Here is a 27475-nt window from a genome sequence, read left to right as displayed (position 1 = left end):
GTGCATGCAAGTATTTGTGTACATGGTGAATATCAAAATGGTATACAATACTGACAGGTTGGTAGGTAAGACACATAGGCAGCAGTGAGGCAACTTTATTCCGAAAAGTTTCACTTACACAGTAGGCTTCTTCAGTCGAATACAGAAAGTAGACAGGAACAGTAGAGATGTGAAGACGATGTAATCAGCTCATCACCCTTGAAGTCGTAGATTTGAGGTTGTCAGTCCCTCAGCCTGGAGAAGTTCAGTTCCATAGTCTGGAACTATCTGAAGATCAAGCGACAGTGCGGAGACTTAAATACTGTACTGTCGGAAGAAGAGGTGCAGGGTAGTAGTAGTAGTAGTAGTAGTAGTGAGAATGCTGCCACTGAGAGGTCACGTCCCTCTCAGATCAAACAATTCTCACTTGAAGAAGTTGTCCAAGGTGTTTTCTGTACCAAGATGCCATTGTGTTGCAGTGTCTGACAGGGTGAATATCAAAATGGTATACAATACTGACAGGTTGGTAGGTAAGACACATAGGCAACAGTTAGGCAACTTTATTCCGACTTCAAGGGTGATGGACTGATTACATCGTCTTCACATCTCTACTGTTCCTGCCTGCTTTCTGTATGCGACTGAAGAAGCCTACTGTGTAGGTGAAATGTTTTGGAATAAAATTGCCTAACTGTTGCCTATGTGTCTTACCTACCAACCTGTCGGTATTGTATACCATTTTGACATTCACCCTGTCGGACACTGCAACACAAATGTCCTTACATACATTTCCTCCTCTGAAGTATCTACATTGATTGCTGTATATTGACACCTAGTCTTTCTTTTGAAATGTCTAAGTTGACAGTCATCCTGATTACTCTACATTCACACACACAACTCCTTGTTTACACCTAGCTTCTCTTCTGAGGTGTCCAAGTTGATGGTCATCCTGATTATTCTACATCCACACACACATTTCCTTGTCTAGATTTAAGTAGTTATTATGTACAAGGTTTTATGTGCGAGGGGCTTGGACTTCCAGCAAGCATGCATGCATGACCATGTTAGACAGGAGCGAATGGAGACTAATGGTTTTAAGGACTTGATGTGCTGTTGGAGTGTAAGCAAGGTTATGAAGTAATTCGGGGAAACTGGCAGGTTGGACTTGAGTCCTGGAGATGAGAAGTAAAGTGTCTGCAGTCTGAAGGAGGGGTGTTAATGTTGCAGTTTTATAACTGTAGTGTAGGCATACCTCTGGCAAGACGGTGATGGAGTGAATGATGGTGAAAGTTTTTATTTTTTGAGCCACCCTGCCTTGATGGGAAATGGCTAATGTGTTATTAAAAAAAATAAAAAAATAATCATGTACAGTGGACCCCCGGTTTACGATCAGCTCTCAATGCGACCAATTATGTAAGTGTATTTATGTAAGTGCGTTTGTAAGTGTATGTTTGGGGGTCTGAAATGGACTAATCTAATTCACAATATTCCTTATGGGAACAAATTCGGTCAGTACTGGCACCTGAACATACTTCTGGAATGAAATAATATCGTAAACCGGGGGTCCACTGTACTAGGATTAGTCTGCCCAAAATGCCCTGGCATGATAGTTGGTTTCTTTGTACATAGCAAACCAAAACTGTAATTACACATTGTAACCTTTACAAAGAAATAAAATCTTTAGTCTTTATTTGTTTGCACATAGCTTCTCCTCTGAGGTGTCTAAGTTGATAATCATCTTGATTATTTTACATCCATACACGCAACTCCTTCGAGGCACAGTGTTTAAGTTTTGTATGCAGTGGTACTCGAGACCAACACATACACAGTTATATTCAGTCTTGTTTTGATGACCTTTTGCCCAAATTGGGCTTGTGTCAAGTCAAAAACAAATATGTTACTTGATGAACCCCACTTTATGGCCAAAATGCCTGTAATGGTTCCATATAACTGCATATGTCTCTCCTTGCCAAGTGTCTGAGACGATAGTGTTCCTGAGTACGTACTCTAACTCCCAGCTCCTCCTCAGATGTAGGTTAATAATCAGATAATAAGATGTTAATGCTGTGAGTTTAATCCCTTTTGTAGCTGGCCATATGTGATGCAAAAGTTAGATGTTTACATTTCCTTACAAGGATATTGTGGTGCCAAGTGTGACATTACTAAATTACTAGTACAATTAATAAAATAATAGGCTGAATTTTATTATTCCTGATAGTTTAGTAAAATATAGCCAGACATACACTTTTGTTTTTTGTTTATTAAATACAGAATGATTTACATTAAAAAATGGTTTGAGAGTAAAACTCACACCAACATTATTATTATTATTATTATTAGTAGTAGTAGTAGTAGTAGCAGCAGCAGTAGTACAAGGTAATGGGAAGTTGTCAAGTTTGATCTGAGGTAGGGGAGGGTAGCTCCAGTGCCTAGGATCAAAAATCTTTCCCAACATGAAGGTACCCCCATTCCCATCCTTTGAAGGTTGTGTTGTAACACTCACACACTGCAAACAGGGACACTGCATATACCATACCACTCCATGGGTGGTGCCTACCTCACTCCGAACATGGACCACACCTGCCTACCTCCTGAAGGTGGTATGCCGCTTCACCTCAGTGATGGGAATTCTACCACAGTGTGAGCATCGCCTTCGTCTGTCTGTCCATCTGTCTAGCTGCCTTCCTAGTTTGATGCCTATCCCTCTTCCCCCACTCACATCACTGCCTCTGTCTATCCCTCATCCTGCTGCTTCTCTCACCCTCTCCTTCACCTTATGGCCTCTCTCTTTCTCTATCCCTTCTCCACTTCATTGCCTCTGCCTCTTCCTCACTTCCCTCTTTCCTTGCTATCTCTCTTCCAAGACTTGCTTGCCACTCCTGCCCACAGCTTCCTCCTCTTCCACACCTCCTTCCATATTATGCCCCTGTCAGAATTTCTGCCTGTGTATGTATGTATTAAAAATACTTACATATATGACAAAAAACAGTTGTATAACAGCAACAAAGAACCAGTATTTTTGTTAGTGTCTTTTGCTAATTAACAAAACATGAGGATATTATTGTATACAGTATTTACACTGTATTTATACGATATTAATGCTTGTGTAGCTCATTGTGAATTAATTGTAGAGGCCTAATATGAATGCAGATGCTGGAATGTTTGGTCATTTGGTCAGGTCTAAGTGCACCTACCTGGCAAAGATGGGAGACAGAGAGGGCCAAGTCCTTCCCTGTACACACTGGAGCTTCAACAAGACTACCTATGACAACACCCTCACCTCTGAGGTATTGTGTACTCACCTATTTGTACTCGCCTATTTGTGTGTGTGTGCATGCATGCGTGCTCGCTAATCTGTGAATGCAGGGTCAAGACTCGCTCCTGCCAGAAGTTGTGGGTACTCACCTATATGTGGTTTCAGAGGTTGAGTCTTAGTTCCTGCATCTATGTGTGTATGCTCACATGTGAGTGGAAACAACCAGTTTTTATAAAAGGAAGAAGAGAGTAGCTTCAAGTCCTTGTATCAAGAGCCATTCAGTGGAATCAAGGCACCTACCCTCCTTTCATTCTCCCAGTTAATTTTTAATTTGCTCTCATCTGGAGAAGAGGAAAGCATCTGTTCATCATCTACATTTTCACAGTATCTTAATATTTAAAAATAAACAAGTTAAGGCTCCATGAGGCAGTGGAAAAGAATCCTTTCTCTGTAAGCCATGTGTACCATAATAGGCAACTGAAATGCCAGGAGCAAGGGGCTAGTAACCCATCCCCTGTATAAATTGTTAACTGTAAAACAAAGTGTTTCTTCTTTTTTGGGAGACACTGTTGTAGTTTGAGTTGGTGTGTGACTATATTTCTTAGAGCCACTTACTAATCAGTCCTGTATTTCAGTTTGAGTTGGTGTGTGACTATGATTTCCTCAGACCCACATACTCCAGCGTGTACTTTTTCAGTGCCTGCCTTGCTGCCCCATTGAGCGGCTGGCTCTCCGACAGGTAATCAAATTGTCTTTGCACCTTTTGAGTTGCATACACTGGCAACCCATAATATTGTTAGACATACATTATAGAGTTCTCTTATAAAAAGAGAGAGGAAAACTTGTGGTTATATACCAGGAGCACTTATTATTAATTTTAATTGATTTTATTATTTTTATAATTGTTAAAAGTAACAAAAAAGTTTAGGCAGTGAGAGCCTGGATATCAGATTCGAGGAATGCATTCAGATAGTATTTAGGTGCAGACATTTAGACAGATGAGTATATGAAAGACAAGGTAAACCATAGAATGGGTAAGGGCAATCAAGGTAGATGGTGTGTTCAGGTTATTTTTTTTTTTATCATCACACTGGCCGATTCCCACCAAGGCAGGGTGGCCCGAAAAAGAAAAACTTTGACCATCATTCACTCCATCACTGTTCAGGTATCTATGGGAAAAAGGAATTTTATCAGCAGAATCAAAAAGAGAAATGTACCAGAGTATAATTGTACCAACACTTTTATGTGTATGTAAGGCATGGGCTCTAAATATTGCAGTAAGGAGGAAGCTAGAGGCACAGAAATGCCATGTTTGAGTGCAATACATGGTGTCATTATTCTGTACAACATGGGTCGACTCATTAACAAATAACCCACACTGGAGAGGGCTGGTTACTTTAACTTAATAAGATAGTATTTGTGTGTTCAGCATTTATAATAATAATATCTTTATTTACTACAAGTACATGTACATGGTATACAGGCCTAGCTAACATCAGTGACATATGTATGTTCTACTATATAGAAAGCCCCTTGTTATGCTGAACATTTCGGGCAAATTAGGTCAGTTTTGTCTCAGGATGCGACCCACATCAGTCAGCTAACACCCAGGTACCTATTTTAAACTGATGGTTGAACAGGGACAGCAGGTGTCTTATGGAAACACGTCCCTAGTGTTTTCCAGCAATACTGGAGGAGATTTGAACTTCAGACCCTGGTGTGTGACCTGAGTGCGCTAGGGATCGAGCTGTGGTGTTTGTTTATTTTGTATAAGCTTTTATAGTATGTGTGTGTTTGTTTTGTATATTTTTTTCATTGCCATGAGTGTTGAGTAGCCTACATGGTCAAAGCTCTGAAAATATCGAAACTGCTGCTATGTGTACAAGATACTTTTCGGTCCATCCTGGACCATTCTCAAGTCACAGTTGAGACTCAAATGACAGTTGTGACTTGATAATGATCCAGGACTTACAGAAAAATTGCCTAAAGTTTTCTCTCTAAAGTGCAGGTTAGTTGTGAAATATTACAGCTGCAGTATTATGAGTGTTACTTTTTGTGAGGTAGCGATTGCACATTTAATCTATGATAAGTATGCGATTTGGGAAATGATTTTCAGCTTGGTGTTCATCCTCCTTGCAGGTACGGGTGCAAGACTATGATGAGTATAGGTATAGTTACATATATTATTCTTGGAAATAGTCGCAACTGGTTACCTAACATATCTACCATACTAGTGCTGCATTTCATGATGGGACTGATGCATCCAACATCCACACAGACTTCATATACTTTAGGTAAGTACTGTCATCACCATCTCTTCCACACCACCTCACTACCACCAAATGTACACCTAGATATTGTGTAAATGATAATATAAGACTATTATGAGAGCCTCACTGCTTGGTTTTCCTAGTTAGTCCTGGGTTAATAATACAAAGAAATTATTCTTCTTCTTTGCTAGCCATGGAAATATGTGAACCACGTCTTAGGTCTGTGGTGGGCATTATGGTGTACCTGCCTTGGACTCTGGCTCTCGTGTGGTGGGGTGGTATAGCTTACCTCATCAGAGACTGGCGCTGACTTATGTTTACTGTCACCATTCCTTCTGCCTTCATCCTTCCAGTAGTCTGGTATGACCTTCTTTGTTATTTTTAATATTATTCATTGTTTTTAATATTGCATTAATGTGGAAATGGCCAAGGGGATAAGAACATAAGAAAGAAGGAACACTGCAACAGGCCTACTGGCCTATGCGAGGCAGGTCCAATTCTCCCACTAGCTTAAGCCAATGCCTTGACCCAGTGAGGCAAGACACGTCACCTAAAGCTAATACTACTCGCCACTCACTATATGCTAAGGATGAAAATATTTTAAGTAATGAATGTACAGCTTCTCCTCACTTAGTGACATACTCGTTTATCAATGACTCGGACTTACAATGGGCTCTCTGACCAGTATGCATACCTAAATAATGTATATTACAGCTGATTTCCTCTATTCTACTTATTACAATATACAGTACACTACTGTATAAACATTTAAAAATCTACCAGAAATGCTATAAATGGTGCAAAGGTGACATTAAAACAATATCAAAGATGGTTGACACAAACCCATTACCATTATAGTATGTTAGTCACTTAGCGACAAATTCATTTACCGCTGTGGTCTTAGGAACGGAACTCCGTCGTTAAGTGAGGAGAGGCTTTACTCTACATGTATATGCATTTTACTTTTTTATTGTTTTTAGGCCTAGTCTAATGCTCACTTAATATATGATAGTGTAAACATATTATCAGGCATTTATGTTCATTTAAAAGTGTCAGAAAAGGGTGATTCATTTTATGGTGATTTTTGCTTTACAGCAGTAACCTGAAACCTAACCTGCCATATAATCAGGGCCTTTATGTACACTGAGAGTTTAGTTTAGTCCTTATTTTAGGGATTAAAGAATTCTTGATTGGTTGTGAACAGGTTACATTCAACCTTAATGATGCTCCTTTAGTCTGTAAGCTTTAATACAAAATAACAAGCCAACCAACTAATATTAACCCTATTAAATATTAATGTTTTGCAAATATGGTGTATACAGTTACATGGTGTCACACATTATTACAATAGAATACGTATATATTTTTACTCTTGCTGGAAGTGAGTAACAGTGGGATTGAAGCCCTTGTATATACAGACATAATAAAATATGACCAACACATCATGAGTCTGAGGCTTCTGTGATTGCTACTCGAGGTCTATAGCTTCTTTGTGGATATGTGAGCCAGCTGCAGTGCTCCTATCTCTTGTGTTCCTCAGCTTTTGAGCATACATTTCTTTGCGCACATGCACTCATGTGAACATCTGTGCATTCATACAGATACAGTGGTCCCTCGTTGTTCGTAATTAATCCGTTCCTGGAGCCATTACAGTGGACCCCCGCATAACGATGGCATCGCATAGCGATTTTTCCGCATAACGATTACTTTTATCGGAAAATTTTTGCCCCGCATACCGATTAAAAACCCGCATACCGATTTTCGTCCGAGACGCGTCCAATGTGCCCTCAGCCAGCCTCACATGTGCCGCTCCGTCCCATTGTTTACCAGCCAGCCTCCGCGGTAACATCCAAGCATACACTCGGAATATTTCGTATTATTACAGTATTTTCGGTGCTGTTTCTGGAAAATAAGTGACCATGGGCCCCAAGAAAGCTTCTAGTGCCAACCCTACACCTCAAAGGGTAAGAATTACTATAGAGATGAAGAAAGAGATAATTGATAAGTATGAAAGTGGAGTGCGTATAGCCGACCTAGTCAAGCTGTACAAGAAACCCCAATCAACCATCGCTACTATTGTGGGCACCAGAAAGACAATCAAGGAAGCTGTTCTTGCCAAAGGTTCAACTGTGTTTTCGAAACAAAGATCGCAATTGATGGAAGATGTTGAGAGACTCTTATTGGTGTGGATAAATGAAAAACAGATAGCAGGAGATAGCGTCTCTCAAGCGATCATATGTGAAAAGGCTAGGAAGTTGCATGACGATTTAATTAAAAAAATGCCTGCAACTAGTGATGATGTGAGTGAATTTAAGGCCAGCAAAGGTTGGTTTGAGAGATTTAAGAAGCGTAGTGGCATCCATAGTGTGATAAGGCATGGTGAGGCTGCCAGTTCGGACCACAAAGCGGCTGAAAAATATGTGCAGGAATTCAAGGAGTACATAGAAACTGAAGGACTGAAACCTGAACAAGTGTTTAATTGTGATGAAACAGGCCTGTTCTGGAAGAAAATGCCAAGCAGGACCTACATTACTCAGGAGGAAAAGGCACTCCCAGGACATAAGCCTATGAAAGACAGGCTTACTTTGTTGATGTGTGCCAATGCTACTGGTGATTGCAAAGTGAAGCCTTTATTAGTGTATCACTCTGAAACTCCCAGAGCGTTCAGGCAAAAGAATGTCCTCAAGGATAATTTGTGTGTGCTGTGGAGGGCAAACAGTAAGGCATGGGTCACTAGGGAATTTTTCTATAACTGGTTACACCATGCATTTGCCCCCAATGTGAAAAATTACCTAACTGAAAAGAAATTAGAACTTAAGTGGCTCCTGGTGTTAGACAATGCCCCTGGTCATCCTACAGACGTGTCAGAGCGACTTTATGGGGACATGAGCTTCATTAAGGTGAAGTTTTTGCCTCCTAATACCACTCCTCTCCTGCAGCCCATGGACCAGCAGGTTATTTCCAACTTCAAGAAACTGTACACAAAAGCTCTGTTTGAAAGGTGCTTTGTAATGACCTCAGAAACTCAACTGACTCTAAGAGAGTTTTGGAGAGATCACTTTAATATCCTCAATTGTGTAAACCTTATAGGTAAGGCTTGGGAGGAAGTGACAAAGAGGACCTTGAACTCTGCTTGGAAGAAACTGTGGCCAGAATGTGTAGACAAAAGGGATTTTGAAGGGTTTGAGGCTAACCCTGAGAATCCTGTGCCAGTTGAGGAATCCATTGTGGCATTGGGAAAGTCCTTGGGGTTGGAGGTTAGTGGGGAGGATGTGGAAGAGTTGGTGGAGGAGGACAATGAAGAACTAACCACTGATGAGCTGCTAGATCAACTTCAACAGCAAGAGGCCACACCTGAGGAAATTGCTTCGGAGGAGGGGAGAGAGAAATTGAAGAAGTTGCCTACTTCAAAGATTAAGGAAATCTGTGCTAAGTGGCTTGAAGTGCAAACCTTCATGGATGAAAATCACCCTCACACAGCTATTGCAAGCCGTGCTGGTGATTATTACACTGACAATGTTGTGAAACACTTTAGGCAAGTCATAAAGGAACGAGAGGTACAGGCCACTATGGACAGATATCTTGTGCGAAAGAAGTCCAGTGACTCTGAAGCTGGCCCTAGTGGCATTAAAAGAAGAAGGGAAGTAACCCCAGAAAAGGACTTACTACCTCAAGTCCTAATGGAAGGGGATTCCCCTTCTAAACAGTAAGAAGATATTGCTCTCCCCTCCTCCCATCCCATCAATCATCACCAGATCTTCAATAAAAGTAAGTGTCATTTAATTGTGCATGCCTTTTTCAGTTTGTGTGTATTAAAATTAACATTTCATGTGGTAAAAAAAATTTTTTTTCATACTTTTGGGCGTCTTGCACGGATTAATTTTATTTCCATTATTTCTTATGGGGAAAATTGATTCGCATAACGATTATTTCGCATAACGATGAGCCCTCTTGCACGGATTAAAATCGTTAACCGGGGGTCCACTGTACTATAAACAAAATTTACGATTTACGAATCAATTTTCCCCATTAGAAATAATGTAAATACAATTAATCCGTTCCTGACACCCGGAAGTATTAAAACAAAAAAATTTTTAACATGAAATATACATGTAGTACATAAACAATACAATGGGAAATGATGAATGAAACATTAACAGCATAACACTTACCTTTATTGGAGATTCTTCTTAGTGTATGGGAGACTGGAGGAGAAGAGTGGATTGTTTATAGTTTGGAAGGGGAATCCCCTTCCATCAACACCTCAGGTACCATTTGCTTTTCTGGGGTTGCTTCTCTTCTCTGTTTCTTAATGCCACTAGGACCTCCTTGAGAGTCACTGGAGTCCTGTCTCACAAAATAACTGTGGAGAGAGCTCTGTTTCTGGCATCTCTAACACTTTCCTAAAATGGCCCAAGACTTTGTCACTGTACATGTTGCCAATATGGCTTGCAACAACCTTGTTAGGGTGATGTTTCTCCATAAAGCTTTCCATCTTACCCCACATAGTAAAAATCTCTTTAATTTCTGAAGAAGGCACCTTCTTTCATCTCTCTTCCTCCTCCTCTGCAGCAAGATTCTGAGCTGCGATGTGTTGCTCTTCCTGCTGAAGCTCTTGCAGCTCCTCAGTGGTGAGCTCTTCATTGTAGTCTTCCACCAATTCTTCCACATCCTCCAAACTCACATCCAACCCCCATGGAACTCCCCAGTGCCACAATTGATTTTACAACAGACATAGGCTCATTAGGGTCAGTCCCAAATTCTTCAAAATCCCTCTTGTCGACACAATCTGGCCACAATTTTCTCCAGGCAGAGTTCAAAGTCCTGGTAGTCACTCCCTCCCAAGCCATACCTATAAGGGTTACGCAGTGGAGAATGCTGAAGTGTTCTCTCCAAAATTCCCTTAGGGTCAAGTGAGTGTCTGTGGTCACAGTCAAGCACCTGTGAAACATTGCTTTTGTGTAGAGTTTTTTAAAGTTTGCAATAACCTGCTGGTCCATGGGTTGGAGGAGAGGAGTGGTATTCGGGGGCAATAACTTTACTGTGATGAACCCAAACTCCTCGAAAATTAGGTCATCCAAGTTTGGAGGATGAGTAGGTGCATTGTCCATTACTAGCAGGCACTTGAGATCCAATTTCTTTTCCAAGAGATACTCCTTCACACTAGGGCCAAACATTTCATTGAACCACTTGACGAAAATTTCCCTCGTGACCCATGCCTTACTATTAGATTTCCAAAACACACAATTTACTCTTCATAACATTGTTTTTCCTGAACACTCTAGGATTTTCAGAATGGTACACTAGTAATGGCTTCACTTTGAAATCCCCACTAGCATTAGCACAGAACATTAGCATCAGCCTGTCTTTCATAGGCTTGTGTCCTGGCATTGCCTTTTCCTCTTGTGTAATGAAGGTCCTCTTTGGCATTTTCTTCCAAAAGAGGCCTGTTTTGTCACAATTGAACACTTGTTCAGGTTTCAGTCCTTCAGCCTCTATGTACTCCTGGCATTCATGCACATATTTTTCAGCCGCCTTGTGGTCCGAACTGGCAGCCTCACCATGCCTTACCACACTGTGTATGCCAGTACGGTTCTTAAATCTCTCAAACCAGCCTTTGCTGGCCTTAAATTCACTCACTTCACCACTATTTGCAGGCAATTTCTTTACCAAATCTTCATGCAACTGCCTAGCCTTTTCACAAATAAACGAAGTCATAAGAGTATCTCCTGCTAATTGTTTCTCATTTATCCACACCAATAATAACTTCTCAACCTCTTCCAGTACTGGTGATCTCATTTTTGTCAGCATAGTTACTCCCTTTGCAACAACAGCATCCTTTATTTCATTTTTCTTGGCCACTATGGAACATAAGGTTGTGTAGGGTTTCTTATACATCCTGGACAGTTCGGCCACACTTGTACCACTTTCATATTGTTCAACGATGGTTTTCTTAAATTCAATCGTATTTCTCACCTTCTTTACCACAGGCTTGGCACTAGGAGCTTTCTTTGGAGCCATGGTAGCTTATTTAGTACTTGCAAGCACTAAAAGAAATGGAATATTATGAAATATTTCGCTGGAGCACGTGAGGGGACCTTTGCTCACTGGTAAACAATGCCAGACTGGCTGCCACCCTGGCTCACGCCGTGGGTACGCGTCCCGGACGAACTATGACTCGCGAGTCAACCTATGAAAAGCGAGTCCATGTTTATACGAAAATACCCTTATGATTGATGAATTTTACGATTGCCGGGAACTACGAAAAGCGGGGGACCACTGTATATGCATGCATGCACACATTATCTCTCAGACCGGAACAAGACTCAAACCTGTGCACTCAGCATCAAAGTGCACAGTACCTATGCCACAGACCCTAGATAAGTATGGGCACCTAGAAGAAGCCAGGCATTGTTTCCCATACCTTGGGGCACCAGGGTAATAGTCAAGTTATTTCATCTCATCCTTCTGCATGCACTGGCAAAGTTATTTACAAACATTATCTCTCAGACAAGAGCAGGACTTGAACCTGCACACTCTGCATCCAAGTACACAGTACTCGTGCTACACAACTGGACCTGACAGTTAGGCATTGTTTCCCATACCTGGGGCAGCAGGCTCTGTGATATAATTACCATGTACTTTGATGCAGAGTGTTCAGGTTTGAGCCCTACTCTGGTCTGAGAGAGAATGTTTGTAAATAATTTTGACTGTGAACTTTTAAGCATTATACATGTATATATGTATGTATACATTTGTATATATGTATACTGTGTATAATATATATGTATATTTATTTATTTTAGGTATTGCTTAACATTTGTGACCACTGCCTCACAAAGCATGTTGTTTTCATTTCATATACCATACATTTGCTTGTCATTTCTGTATTTCACCAGGTTGCTGGATGAGTCGCCAAGGTGGTTGATAGTTCATGGCCACCATGACCGTGCCCTCAAGGTACTGCAGAAGGCTGCCCGCTGGAACAAGGTTCAACTCCCTCCACAAGACCAGCTCCTTACTCTGATGGGCAGCATAACTCGTGAGGTAACACTCCTGCAACTAGTCCACTGTCTTCCTCCAAACAGTTTTCCTTCCTCCACATACACTCTGTGCCTTGCCTACACTCACAAGCATAAAGCATCCTACTTCACCAATATACAAGTACTCTGTCATTCATTATTTTACAACCTTGTCTATAAACACACTGAACAGTTACGCTGGCATCATACATTCCCAGTCAATGCCAATTTTTACTGGAAAATATCCTCTTCAAGGAATTGGATCTATCCTCTCCTTCCTTGGATTGAACCTGCATGCCTCTGTTTTATCACCTACATTAAATTGCATTTCAAAATATTTTCTTCATACATACACAAAGTATGAATTACTGACACATTTAAGTAAAAGATACATAAGCAGTATGGAAACTTTAATTAGATGATGTTATGCTTGGACACAATGTTTTATCAAATCTTATAAACAAAGCTTGGAAAGGCTTGAAATATATAGAGTAACAGTGCAAATGAAGAGAGATGGTGAGGTGACCAATAAGGTCAATTCATGCAGTTGGCCCTGCAGAAGGTTGATGTGAGACTGAGCATGTCTAAAGCTATCAGTATTCTGTGTAATTGTGTTTGTAGTGCTAATTTGAGCTGATTCTAAGCACTGCTGCTTCTCTGTGTATTACAATGATTTACTCAAGTATTCAAACTGTTGCTAGTCAAACGGCTTGTGTTAAACCTTGTTGTAACCACTACAAGGAATGGTGTAAACCCTGACTTTACCTTTTTTTCTTGAAGAATCCACAGTCACGAGCTTTAATGGAAAATGTGATGGTGATGTTGAGGTTGACCTTGTGGAAAAGTTTAGCAGTATTTTCAGGAACAGTGGTAGTGCAAAAAAATATCACCTTATTGTTTCCCAGTGTCTTGTACAAAACTTATAGGAAAGAGTAGTTTGAGATGCAGTTGCATATTCTATATGCTCTGAGAAAAAAATTCAGTTTGTGTGCCTCTTCTAGTCTTCATGTTGTGGTGGAACCAGAAATGGGTGAGGTCATTCATGTTAATGGGCTTATGGAAGACTTCAAACTCAAGGGTGTTGGGTGACTTGTAGATTAAGACATGAGAGTATGAATAGTATGTGTATCTCAACAATCAATTTAGGTATCTGGACACACTTGCATATTGCTGGACTATAAGGTATATTACATAGTACTGCACAAATTAGAAGAGCAAGCAAAATTGAACTGTATAAAACTGGATCAAGAAATAGGCTTACCTAACATAAAGAAGATAGTGATGAACCAGGAGGAGAGAGCATAATGGACAAGTGAGGGGAAGGGAAAGTTCCACAAGGTTCACCATTGGAATTGATTCTTTCCTGATACTGTATAATAATCTTAATATAGATAGGTTAGCAAAGACAAAGCCATGTTACATGACATAAATTATACCAGGGTTGGGTTTGTATGTGATTTATGTAATGGTGGTGTGTTGCATCTGGTAATAGAGTAATTTTAATGCCATCCAGATAGATGTATGCTAATACAATATCTTGTCACTGTGGTTGATGTGCATCCATGAGAGCAGCACGCATACCACTTCACCAGCAGCAACCAAGGACTCCTCGCTTATCTTCGTCTCGTTCTTAGCGAGTTCTCTGTGCTCCTTAAGTAAGTTATTTTCACTAGTAAAATTATTAATACATCTTTATTATTGTGTTCACTGGGAAGTGCTAAGCTCATAGGGGTCATACAATGCCTGGGTAGTATGAAGTAATCTGATTTTTCTACATATTTTGATAAGTAAGAATTTTTTTAAAGTTATTTTTTAACTCATGCATGTGTTGCTTCATAAGCCATAATTTTAAAGTGATTTTCTGCATAAATTAAATGTGGATAAATATTGTTGCAACCACGAACGAGTGGTATTTAATCAATAACAACACTGCAACTAGCCGAGGACTCAAACCCATGTCGTTTTGGCCCACCTTGTGGTGAACGAGGATTACATGATGCTCTAACCCACAGGACCACTCAATCCTACAAGAATCACACACCCAGCAAAGCTAGGTGTTTTACTATGATCCGAGGACATATGGTAGTGTGGGTGCCTCTGAGCTAATTTCAATCTACTCCCCATTTGGTGTACTAGCCTCCACAGCAGTATGTATATATATTATTGTAACCACAAATGAGTGTGGTTACAATAATATACAGTGGACCCTCAGTTAATGCCTTTAATCCGTTCCAGAGAGCTAGGCTTTAACCAATTTAGCTTTTAACCAAATTAATTTTCTCCATAAGAAATAATGGAAATCCAGTTAATCTGTTCCAGACACCCAAAAGTATGAAATTTTTTTTTCACATGAAATATACATTTTCCTACACAGAACACAATGTTACATGCACAATAAACATTACTGAAATGACAGGATGGATAATGAGAACCTTCAAAACTAGGGAGGCCAAGCCCATGATGACACTCTTCAGGTCACTTGTTCTATCTAGGCTGGAATATTGCTGCACACTCACAGCACCTTTCAAGGCAGGTGAAATTGCCGACCTAGAAAATGTACAGAGAACTTTCACGGCGCGCATAACGGAGATAAAACACCTCAATTATTGGGAGCGCTTGAGGTTCCTAAACCTGTATTCCCTGGAACGCAGGAGGGAGAGATACATGATTATATACACCTGGAAAATCCTAGAGGGACTAGTACCGAACTTGCACACGAAAATCACCCACTACGAAAGCAAAAGACTTGGCAGACGATGCACCATCCCCCCAATGAAAAGCAGGGGTGTCACTAGCACGTTAAGAGACCATACAATAAGTGTCAGGGGCCCGAGACTGTTCAACTGCCTCCCAGCACACATAAGGGGGATTACCAACAGACCCCTGGCAGTCTTCAAGCTGGCACTGGACAAGCACCTAAAGTCAGTTCCGGATCAGCCGGGCTGTGGCTCGTATGTTGGTTTGCGTGCAGCCAGCAGCAACAGCCTGGTTGATCAGGCTCTGATCCACCAGGAGGCCTGGTCTCAGACCGGGCCGCGGGGGCGTTGACCCCCGGAACTCTCTCCAGGTAAACTCCAGGTTTATTGTGGAATGGTTGATGAGTGATGAGACGGTAGGAGGGCAGATGATGCAGGTGTTCTATTGTTTGGAAGGGGAATCCCCTTCCATAAAGACTTCAGGTAACAAGTCCTTTTCTGGGGTTACCTGCCTCCTTTGTTTATTAATGCCACTAGGACCAGCTTGAGAGTCACTGGACCCCTGTCGCGCAAAATATGTATCCAGAGAGCTCTGTTTCTCGTGTCCCTTTAAGATTTCCCTAAAATGGGCCACAAGAGTGTCATTGTACAAGTTGCCATTATGGCTTGTAACAGCTGTGTCAGGATAATATTCATCCATAAATCCTTGCCCCTTTGGAAACATTGTACACATTTCCTTAATCTTTGACGAAGGCAACTTCCTCTCTCTCTCTCTTCCTCCACCTCTGAAGGAAATCCCTGAGCTTTGGTCTGTTGCTGTTGCACCTAAAGCTCTTGCAGCTCTGTAGTGGTTAGCTCTTCATCGTCGTCCTCCACCAACTCTTACACATCCTCGCCACTAACCTCCAACCCCATGGACTTCCCCAATGCCACAATAGGCTCCTTAGGGTCAGCTGCAAACTCTTCTTGTACACATTGTGGCCACAATTTTCTCCAAGCAGAGTTTAAAGTCCTGCAAGTCACTCCCTCCCAAGCCATACCTATAAAGTTTATGCAACTAAGGATACTGAAGTGATCTTTCCAGAACTCTTTTTGGGTCAGTTCAGTGTCTGAGGTCACTTCAAAGCACTTTTGAAACACTGCTTTGGTGTACAGTTTTTTGAAATTTGAAATCACCTGCTGCTCCATGGGCTGGAGGAGAGGAGTGGTATTAGGAGGCAAGAACTTAACTTTGATGAAGCTCAACTCCCCCGCAATTTGCTCTTGCAAGTCATGAGGATAAGTAGGAGCATTGTCCGTTACCAGGAGGCACTTGAGGTCCAATTTATTTTCCAGGAAATACTGTTTCACAGTGGGGCCAAACATGTCATAGAACCAGTCAATAAACATGTCTCTAGTGACCCATGCCTTACTGTTTGCTCTCCACATCACACACAATTTAGTCTTGACGATATTGTTTTTCTTGAACACACTAAGAGTTTCAGAGTAATACACGAGTAAAGGCTTCACTTTGTAATCCCCACTAGCATTACTACACAATATTAGAGTTAGCCTGTCTTTTATAGGCTTGTGTCCTGGGAGTGCCTTTTCCTCCTGAATAATGTAGGTCCTGTTTGGCATTTTCTTCCAAAACAGGCCTGTTTCATCACAATTGAACACTTGTTGGGGTTTTAATTTTTCAGTGTCTATGTACTCCTTAAAGTCCTGCACATATTTTTCAGTCACTTTTTTGTCAACTGACAGCCTCACCATGCCTTATCACACTCTGTATGCCACTACGATTCTTAAATCTCTCAAACCAGCCTTTGCTGGCCTTAAATTCATCAACAACAGCACTATTTGGAGGCATTTTCTTAATGAGATCCTCATGCAACTGCCTAGCTTTTTCACATATGATTGACTGTGAAACACTATCTCCTGATAATTGTTTCTTGTTTATCCACACCAGCAACAGTCAGTCTCTCCACATCTTTGAGTATTTGCGATCTCTGTTTTCTAATCACACTTGCACCTTTTGCAACAACAGCTTCCTTGATTGCCTTTTTGTTGTGCAAGATAGTAGTGATGGTTGAATGGAGTTTGTTGTATAACTTTTCCAACTCCAAGACACACACTCCACTCTTGTACTTTTCTATTATCTTCTTTTTCAATTCGATAGTACACCTCACCCTTTTTATTACAGGGTTGGCACTAGAAGCTTTCTTTGGGCCCATTGTGGCTTATTTAGCAGTTACAAGCACTAAAAAAATGGAATAATACAAAATATATTGCATGTACGTGTGGAACCGTCCTCAGTGGCTTGTAAACAATGGCACACTGGCTGGTAGACAGAGTGACTGACCGGGCCCACTCAGGGTGCGAGCGGACACGTTCGGAACAAAAGCTCCTAACTGAGTTTTTAGGTGTTATCCAAGCCAATTTTCTTACACCAAAGCGAGGCGTTATCTGATTTTGGCACTATCTGATGCAGGCGTTAACTGAGGGTCCACTGTATATACTGCTTGTAGAGGCTAGTACACCAAACGGGGAGTAGAATGAAATTGGTTCAGAGGCACCCACACCACCATATGTCCTTGGATCACAGTAAAACACCTAGTTCTGCTGGGTGCATGATTCTTGTAGGATTGAGTGGTCCTGTGATGTTCGCTCATGTGATGTTCGCTCACCATGAGGCAGGCCAAAACAAAATGGGTTCGAGTCCTCGGCTAGTCGCACTGTTGTTATTGAAATGTGGATAAATTATTTTATCCATAATTAGGATGTCAGGAGGGATCCCAGTTATACATGTGGACTGTTGACAATGAATGGTTGTCCAGCACAATTTGTTACTTGCTGGCTGGACAAGTGCTGTAAGGACACTAGTATTATTTATTGATTGTAACAGGGACAAAGTTTGCAGAAGAACTGACACGTATGCTAGGGATGGGGGTCCATCTTTCTAGGGCAGAGGTGGCAGTGATGGTTAGTGTAGTTGAGTTGGCTGTTGCTGCAATGTATAAGGCCTTAAACTGGGGGAAATTAGAAGTATGAATGCATGCAAAAAGATGTGATTGTGGTAAGTAAGTTTATTCAGGTACTATACACAAATACAGTTACATAGATTACTTGCTAAGCTATTAAAACATTGGGACCCAGTCCCTGGACCCATTATGTACCTCTGTAATCTTTTGACTGCCGCCCACAGGATGGGTATGGGGTGCATAATAAACATATTAAACTAACTAACATAGATTATCATACATAGCAGCATATGTGTAAAGTACTTAGGATAACCCAAAAAAGTCAGAGAGAGTGACTTATTTCCATTGGGGTCCTATTGATTTTAAAAATAACAATTTTCACTATAGTAAAATAAACCATGTTGATAAATTAGAGTAAATGAGGTAATCAGTCCTTCGGCCTTCAGTTGATGTGATCAGTCCATCAATTCTTTTCAAAATTGATGGATTGATAACATTGACTCAAGGCTGAGGGACTGATTACCTCAAACTCCTCCTGTTCTTCTCCTTTCTCCTTTGTACGGACTGAAGTCACTGTGTGGCAAAACATTTCCTCATTAAAAATACCCAAATGTTGCACATGTGTCAAATTTATCAACTTGTCGGTTCTCTGAACCATTCATCTACAAAGTAAACCATCCAAATAATAAGGAATATATTGTAAGAAAAACACATTCAAAAATATTAGGCAATGATAAAAACAGATAAATATAAATGGGGTAAAGATACAAAAGAAACAAATTCAGCATATATTACAGAAGTAGTCATAGCATTATGATCAAAATAAGAACATAAGAATGGAGGAACACTGCTGAAGGCCTACTGGCCCATACAAGGCAGGTCCTTAACAAAACCACCCCTACCCTAAACTACCCAAGAATTTACTCCCGTACCCATGACACCAATCAAACCCAGCCCCTCCCACTCATATATTAGTCCAATCTATCTTTAAAGTTGCCCAAGGTCCTAGCCTTGATCACCCTACTTGGAAGACCGTTCCACACATCCACAACTCTGTTTGAAAATCAGTACTTACCTATGTCCTTTCTAAATCTAAATTTATCTAACTTAAATCCATTATTTCTGGTTCTTACCTGGTTTGACACCCTCAGTACTTTATTAATAATCACCTTTGTTTAGCCCCATCATCCACTTATACACTTCAATGATATCTCCCCTCATTCTACGTCTCTCCAGGGAGTGGAGATTCAAGGCTCAAAGTTGATCTTCATACGGGATATTCCTTACACAGTAAATCATTTTAGTCATTCTTCTCTGTATGTTCTCCAATGAGTCTATATCCATCCTGTAATAAGGAGACCAAAACTGAGCAACATAATCTAAATGAGGCCTCACTAGTGATGTATAGAGCTGTAAAATAACTTCTGGACTTCTGTTACTTATACTTCTTGAGATAAATCCAAGTAATCTGTTGGCCTTGTTGCGCACACTAAGGCACTGCTGTCTTGGCTTTAGAATTCTGCTTACCATGACTCCCAAGTCTTTTTCACATTCTGTATGATCAAGCTCTACTTCACCTAGTTTATAGCTTCAAGGGTTAAAATAAACAAACTAAGATAAGTGCATGTATGGGAAATGTGAACATTATTTCACTAACTGAAACAGGGCTAATTTATAGAATATAGATGCCTGCCAAATGTATATAAATTATTTCACACTGATAGCTACAAGAAGAAAGGTAATGGAATATCTCTGTCAGAGAAAACTTGAATTGTTACATAAAAATATATATATATATATATATATATATATATATATATATATATATATATATATATATATATATATATATATATATATATATATATATATATATATATATATATTTATATATATAAATAAAATCTAAAGGAAATGATAATGAATGTTTGGTTGTAGTTTTCAGAAGAAAATAACTAATCTTAGGTGCTCAATACTGATTCTTTCCCCTCTCCCCTCAACCTGGAGAACAACCAATAGAAACTTCTTATAAAATTTGAACAAGAATAAAGGAGCACTGCAATAGGCCTACTGGCCCATACTAGGCAAGTCCTTCTGAAATCTTAAGTTCTCATATACAGTGGACCCCCGACTTACGAACAGCTCCCAACTCAAACAATTTTGTAAGTGTATTTTGTAAGTGCTTTTGTAAGTGTATTTTTGGGGGTCTGAAATGGACTAATCTAATTTACAATATTCCTTATGGGAGCAAATTAGTTCGGTAATGGCACCTGAACAGCCTTCTGGAACAAATTAATATTGTAAGTCGGGGGTCCACTGTACTTGTCTAGCCTATTTTTGAAACTACCCATAGAGCCAGCTTCAGTCACTCTCCTTGGCAGAGCATTCTGTATCTGAATTTAGCCAGTATAAATCCATTGTTTTGGGTTCTTTCTTGGTTAGATATCTTCAGCATCCTATTTATTTCTTATCTAGTCATTAATGCAACATTTTAAGTAGCTTTAACAAAACAGGTTGTACAAATATAAGTGAGAAGGAATGTATTTGAGAACCTGCCTTTTATGGGCCAGTTTTATTTTTACATATATTTAAGGGAAAGTGCTAGACCAGTTGGGGTCACATAGCACCCGGAGCATGAAGGGTAATCAGTTTCGATCCAAGAGAACAAATATAACTCCTTGGATCAAGAGTCTCTCATATGCATTAAGGAACCTTTTAGGAGCATGAACCAGTGGGTCTGTTGTAATGCTCCTCCATTATATTGTCACTAGGCTTCTTATCATTGAGCATATAATGCTTGACACAGCTTACAGAATGCTGAGTAACCAGTGGGCCTCTATTTAGGAATATTTTTATTGCTGCAACATTATTATATAAATCTGTCAGTATAAAGAAATAAAACATAAATTATTACAATGACCCACTTCACATTTCTTTTCAGGTTTAGCATTTAGTTTGATTAGAATTAGATTATTTTTATTCATGTTTACATAACTTTTATTGATAAGCCACTTCTCACATTTAGAAAGTTATGAAATTGTTTTATAATTTTAATTTCCTCCTTGCCAGAACAAATAATATGTGAAGAATAACTCTCTCAGTGTATTGTATCTTCTTCACTTCTGGGGTGGTGTACATTGGTCTCTCCCTGGGAGGAGAAGGTTATAGTTCTGACCCCTTTATTTACATGGCACTCTCCGGCATCATGGAGATGCGTGGTTCCACCATCACCATCCCTATGGTCAACCATCTTGGACGATGGATATCCAACATGATCTGTTTTTTCATCTCGGGTATCACACTACTTGGCCTCACCTTTGTTCCATCAAGTAAGATATAAATAAAATGCACAATAATGTAATGAGAACAAGACCACAAACTGGAAATGGAAACTAGACGTTTCAGTCCATTCAAAACCATTATCAAGCAACAACTTGCGGTTAGTTAGTGGTACAGTATGGGCCAAAATGTTAAACCCCATTCCCAATTTCTGGATAGGTTCTGGAGATATGATTTTATTATTTATTACATAGTATCATAAGACAGGTTCATGTTGTATGAGTAAAAATATTTTTTTTTTTTTTTTTTAGCTTTCAAGTGCAGGAGTCAGGTAAACAGAAGTAAGATTAGAGATACGATAGGCCCACTTAAGAGTAACTCAGGTCAGATCACTGACAGTGATAAGGATATGTGTGAAATTTTCAATACTTTCTTCCTCTCAGTTTTTACCCAGGAAAATACTAGCAAAATTCCAGAAATAATAGATTGTGTAGAACAGGACGATACTAAACTATGCACAAGTGCGGTAACTAGTGATATGGTTCTCGGACAAATAGAGAAACTAAAACCTAACAAATCCCCAGGCCCTGATGAACTGTTTGCAAGGGTGTTAAAGGAATGTAAAGAGGAACTTGGCATACCTTTGGCTAATCTTTTCAACATATCACTACAAACTAGCAGATTAGATTTTGCTACCGAAGTGGCTAGTTTATTGTGCACCCCATATCCATCCTGTGGACGGTAGCGCAAGAGCATATGGATACACAAAAGCCCTAGGAACTAGGCCCCAAAGGGTTAGCAGGAATACATATGGATTTATATCTACGTGTCTATAGTTCACTTATTTGTTACAAGCAAATTTAGGAAATTTGCTTAGTATATCTGGTATCTTATTTTCATTAATAAGATATCTTGACATGTCACATAGGTTATTATACTGTCTGTCTCTGTATTCCTCAATAAGTGGACAATTAAGCACATAGTGCTCAAGACAGTGACCATATGCCTGATCACATAATTTACATTTAGTTTGATCATCATCTGTGTGTCTCCCAAACTGCCAGAAGTACTTGTAACCAAGCCTAAGCCTGGCCACTACAACATCAGTCAGTCTGTTCACATTGCAAGTTGCTCCGTAAACATACTTATCTACGTTCATGTTATCATAGTGGGTTATTGATCTACTCAGGCTTCTAACTGCATTCCTATAACAATCATTTTCATTATTTACTTCTCTCCTAATACAGTATTATTCCTAATGCTAGACACAGTTATACCAAAGTTATATTCTACATTCTCCTTCTGGGTACTCTTCTTGGCTAACATATCAACTTTATCATGAAGGAGTAATCCAATGTGTGATGGGATCCATAGCAATTGTACATTAATTCCTTTGTCCCTAATTTTTGAGTATCTATACCTGGCTTCTCCAATGAGCATGTTGTTGGAGTCATTATATGAGTCAAGAGCCTTCAGTGATGACATAGAATCAGTAATGATGATATAGTCAAGCTCAGTGTCATAGGTTAGCTTTAGCACCATTAGGATTGCAAACAATTCAGTTTGCAGTGTAGACACCCAGTTGTTAATTCTTATGCCTAACTCAACAAATTTATTATCGTTCTTAACTAGGGAGGTGGCAACAAGAGTAGATGCAGCCCTGCCAGAAGACTCCTGTTTAGATCCATCAGTGTCAGGCGCGGATATAAGGGGGGGGGCCCAGGGGGCCCGGGCCCCCCCCCCTTGGCCCTCTTTGGGCTTTGGCCCAGTGTCGTAGCTGGGTTTTCGTTTTGGGGCGAGGGGAAGGAGGGGCCAATCCTTTACATGGCGGGGGCATGCCCTCCCGAATTATTTGAGATTTTAAAGCCGATATATATATATATATATATATATATATATATATATATATATATATACATATACAGTGGTCCCTCAATAATCGTCTGGCCTGAAAGTCGTCCATTTTGGAAATAGTCCTGTTTTTTCGTCAAAATATTGGCTCGGAAATGGTCCGGTAACTCGCTAATAGTCCTTCATCCCGGACGCGTACTCACGGTCTGAGCCGCCTCGAGCCGCCTTGGCCTTTCCTTCCCAGCCAGTGTGTCATTGTTTACCAGTGAGCGACGGTCCCCTCACGTGCTCCAGCGAAATATTTCATAATATTTCATTTATTTTAGTGCTTGCAAGTTATTTAAGTGCTAAATAAGCTACCATGGCTCCAAAGAAAGCTCCTAGTGCCAAGCCTTTGGTAAAGAAGGTGAGAAATACGATTGAATTTAAGAAAAACATAATTGAACAATATGATAGTGGCGAACGTGTGGGCGAACTGGCCAGGATGTATAACAAATCCCATACACAACCATATCTTCCATCATAGCCAAGAAAAAGGAAATCAAGGATGCTGTTGTTGCAAAGGGGGTAAATATGCTGACAAAAATGAGATCACCAGTACTCGAAGATGTTGAGAAGTTATTATTGGTGTGGATAAATGAGAAACAATTAGCAGGAGACAGTCTTATGACGTCACTTATTTGTGAAAAGGCTAGGCAGTTGCATGAAGATTTGGTAAAGAAATTGCCTGCAACTAGTGATGATGTGAGTAAATTTAAGGCCAGCAAAGGCTGGTTTGAGAGATTTAAGAAGCGTACTGGCATACATAGTGTGTTAAGGCATGGTGAAGCTGCCAGTTCGGACCACAAGGTGGCTGAAAAATATGTGCATGAATTCCAGGAGTACATAGAGGCTGAAGGACTGAAACCTGAACAAGTGTTCAATTGTGATGAAACAGGCCTCTTTTGGAAGAAAATGCCAAAGAGGACCTTCATTACACAAGAGGAAAAAGCAATGCCAGGACACAAGCCTATGAAAGACAGGCTGATGCTAATGTTCTGTGCTAATGCTAGTGGGGATTTCAAAGTGAAGCCATTACTAGTGTACCATTCTGAAAATCCCAGTGTGTTCAGGAAAAACAATGTTATGAAGAGTAAATTGTGTGTGTTTTGGAAATCTAATAGTAAGGCATGGGTCACGAGGGAAATTTTTGTAGAGTGGTTCAATGAAGTGTTTGGCCCTAGTGTGAAGAATTACCTCCTGGAAAAGAAATTGAATCTCAAGTGCCTCCTAGTAATGGACAATGCACCTGCTCATCCTCCAAACTTGGATGACCTAATTCTGAAGGAGTTTGGGTTCATCACAGTAAAGTTCTGAAAGGTGCTTGAATGTGACCTCAGACACTCACTTGACCCTATGAGATTTTTGGAAAGAACATTTCAGTATTCTCCATTGCGTAAGCCTTATAGGTAAGGCTTGGGAGGGAGTGACTACCAGGACTTTGAACTCTGCTTAGAGAAAATTGTGGCCAGATTGTGTCCACAAGAGGGATTTTGAAGGGTTTGGGGCTGACCCTGATGAGCTTATGTCAGTTAAATCCATTGTGGCACTGGGGACTTCCATGGGGTTGGATGTGAGTTTGGAGGATGTGGAAGAGTTGGTGGAGGACCACAACAAAGAGCTAACCACTGAGGAGCTGCAAGAGCTTCAGCAGGAACAGCAACAGATCGCAGCTCTGAATCTTGCTGCAGAGGAGGAGGAAGAGAGATGGAGGAAGGTGCCTTCTTCAGAAATTAAGGAGATTTTTGAAATGTGGGGTAGGATGGAAAGATTTATGGAGAAACATCACCCAGAGAAGGATGTTGCAAGCCATATCGGCAACTTGTACAGTGACAGAGTCTTGGTCCATTTTAGGGAAGTTTTAAAGAGACGCCAGAAACAGAGCTCTCTGGACAGTTTTTTTGCAAGACAGGACTCGTGACTCTCAAGGTGGTCCTAGTGGCATTAAGAAACAGAGAAGTAACCCCAGAAAAGCAATTGGTACCCGAGGTGTTGATGGAAGGGGAGTCCCCTTCCAAACAGTAATTCATCCAATCAGTCTCCTTCTCCAGTCTTCCATACACAAAGAAGAATCGCCAATAAAGGTAAGTGTTATTCTGTTAATGTTTAATTCATCATGTGCCACTGTATTGTTTATGTACTACATCTATATTTCATGTAAAAAAATTTTTTGTTTTAATACTTCTGGGTGTCAGGAACGGATTAATTGAATTTACATTATTTCTTATGGGGAAAATTGATTCGTAAATCGTCCATTTCGATAATAGTCCCACTTCCAGGAACGGATTATGGACGATTATTGAGGGACCACTGTACATACATTATTTTTTTTTTTTTTTTTTTTATACTTTTCTAGACACAAAACTATGCAGATCCTCCTTTTCAAGTGGGGGGGGCCACAGCTCTAGTGAGGGGGGGGGCGGACCCCCCAGGCTCCCCGTAGTTACGCCACTGCTTTGGGATGCATTTAAATTTGTTTTGCAACTTTGCAAGTTTACAGACCACTAATACCTCTAGCTCCATAACAATACAAAAATGCTTTTTAAGGTTGGATACTTATAATAAACATTTTGGAGCTGTATTGATGCTGAGAATAATGAGATGTGGCAAAAAAAATCGTGGAAATGTCCTAACTTGAAAGAAATTTCGCATAACACCCAGAGAGGCAGGCAGGCTCTGAGAGAGCGAGGTCAGCCTCAGCGAGCGTCAAGCAGTGTTGCATGTTGAGAGCACGTGGTAACATCAGACGGCTGATGCGCGTCAAGCAGTGTTGCATGTTGAGAGCACGTGGTAACATCAGACGGCTGATGCGGCGTGACCCTGTGACGGTGAGTCACCGTCCCCCGGTATTTCAAGGCTCCAACACACATACTGACTCACTGCAAGCCGGGCACGAACCAGGACGAGAGGGTAAGGGTTCATGAACCATTTACTGACCTTACTGCACCAGGTAAAGGGGCCAGGGCAAGATTAATACATTAGGCTATTGTGTTTATGCCTGTTTTGGGGCCTTGTGGGACAGTGCCAGAGTGGAGTGGGTTGGAGCCTTGGAGCTATGCCTACGGTAGCCTACCGTGAAAGAGTATAATAATAAAAAAAATAATAATAATAATTGTTATTTTTATTAGACTAAGTTTCAACATATTTACCCATATCTCTGAGATATGGGTAAATATGTTGAAACTTAGCCTAATAAAAATAACAATTATTATTATTATTATTATTATTATACTCTTTCACGGTAGGCTACCGTAGGCATAGCTCCAAGGCTCCAACCCACTCCACTCTGGCACTGTCCCACAAGGCCCCAAAACAGGCATAAACACAATAGCCTAATGTATTAATCTTGCCCTGGCCCCTTTACCTGGTGCAGTAAGGTCACTGAATGGTTCATGAACCCTTACCCTCTCGTCCTGGTTCGTGCCCGGCTCGCAGTGAGTCAGTATGTGTAGCTTGAATAGTGAGATATTATCTCACTATTCAAGCTACAAAAGTGTTGAGACCACTATTGAAAACAACAGAAAATTCTGTGAGATAGAGTATTCGAATCAAACTGGCAGTGAAAGTTTGTACTAACTTATTTATTATCGTTGGTACTGTATTTCCATTTTTACCCTTTTCATATTTTTTTCGTTATATAGTTTGACTTGACTGTTACTTAGTTACTTAACGGCAGCAGCCACAAAACGGTAACAACTTACAACGACAGCTATCAGTAAAGGACTATCTTTTTTTTTCATCACTCTGAAGGATGCCAGTTTCAATTTTATTGTTTCAGTGAAAATAGGTAAAGCTTTGTTGAGTTAATTCCTTCTCATTCTCACAAGGAGTGTAACATGAAGCAAGCCGGGAGTGAGAGGAAGATCACCTCGTTCTTCAAGACAAAAGTGATCCAGAAGAGTGGTGATGGTGACCATGAAGAGGAACACTGGCACCTAGAGCAGATGGTTATGCCCATTCATTTAGGTCAGTCCGCCAGTAATTAACAAATAAGAATCCCGTTAGTGGAGAAACGGTAATGCTAATGCTCTTTAAACAACCGAAAATTCTGCCGTCGGGCCCCCCCCAAACTTTGTTCCTAGATCCGTGCCTGATCAGTGTATATAACTTGTGATAACTTATTACT

General features: G+C 40.4%; 1 protein-coding gene across 1 annotated transcript; it reads left to right on the top strand.

The window, feature by feature from the left end:
- Positions 1-753: 753 nt before the first annotated feature.
- On the top strand, positions 754-27475 carry LOC128689526 (organic cation transporter-like protein). Its single transcript, XM_070086185.1, is given in 8 exon segments — positions 754-2616; positions 3155-3263; positions 3868-3971; positions 5372-5526; positions 5694-5862; positions 12402-12549; positions 14097-14179; positions 27177-27475. Coding segments are annotated over 8 exon segments (879 nt in total). The 5' UTR covers positions 754-2518; the 3' UTR covers positions 27190-27475.

This window comes from Cherax quadricarinatus, chromosome 18 (assembly GCF_038502225.1).
Source record: "Cherax quadricarinatus isolate ZL_2023a chromosome 18, ASM3850222v1, whole genome shotgun sequence".
Classification (NCBI taxonomy): domain Eukaryota; kingdom Metazoa; phylum Arthropoda; class Malacostraca; order Decapoda; family Parastacidae; genus Cherax; species Cherax quadricarinatus.
The sequence above is the reverse complement of the archived record's forward strand: the minus strand, read 5'-3'. Positions and strand labels throughout refer to the sequence as shown.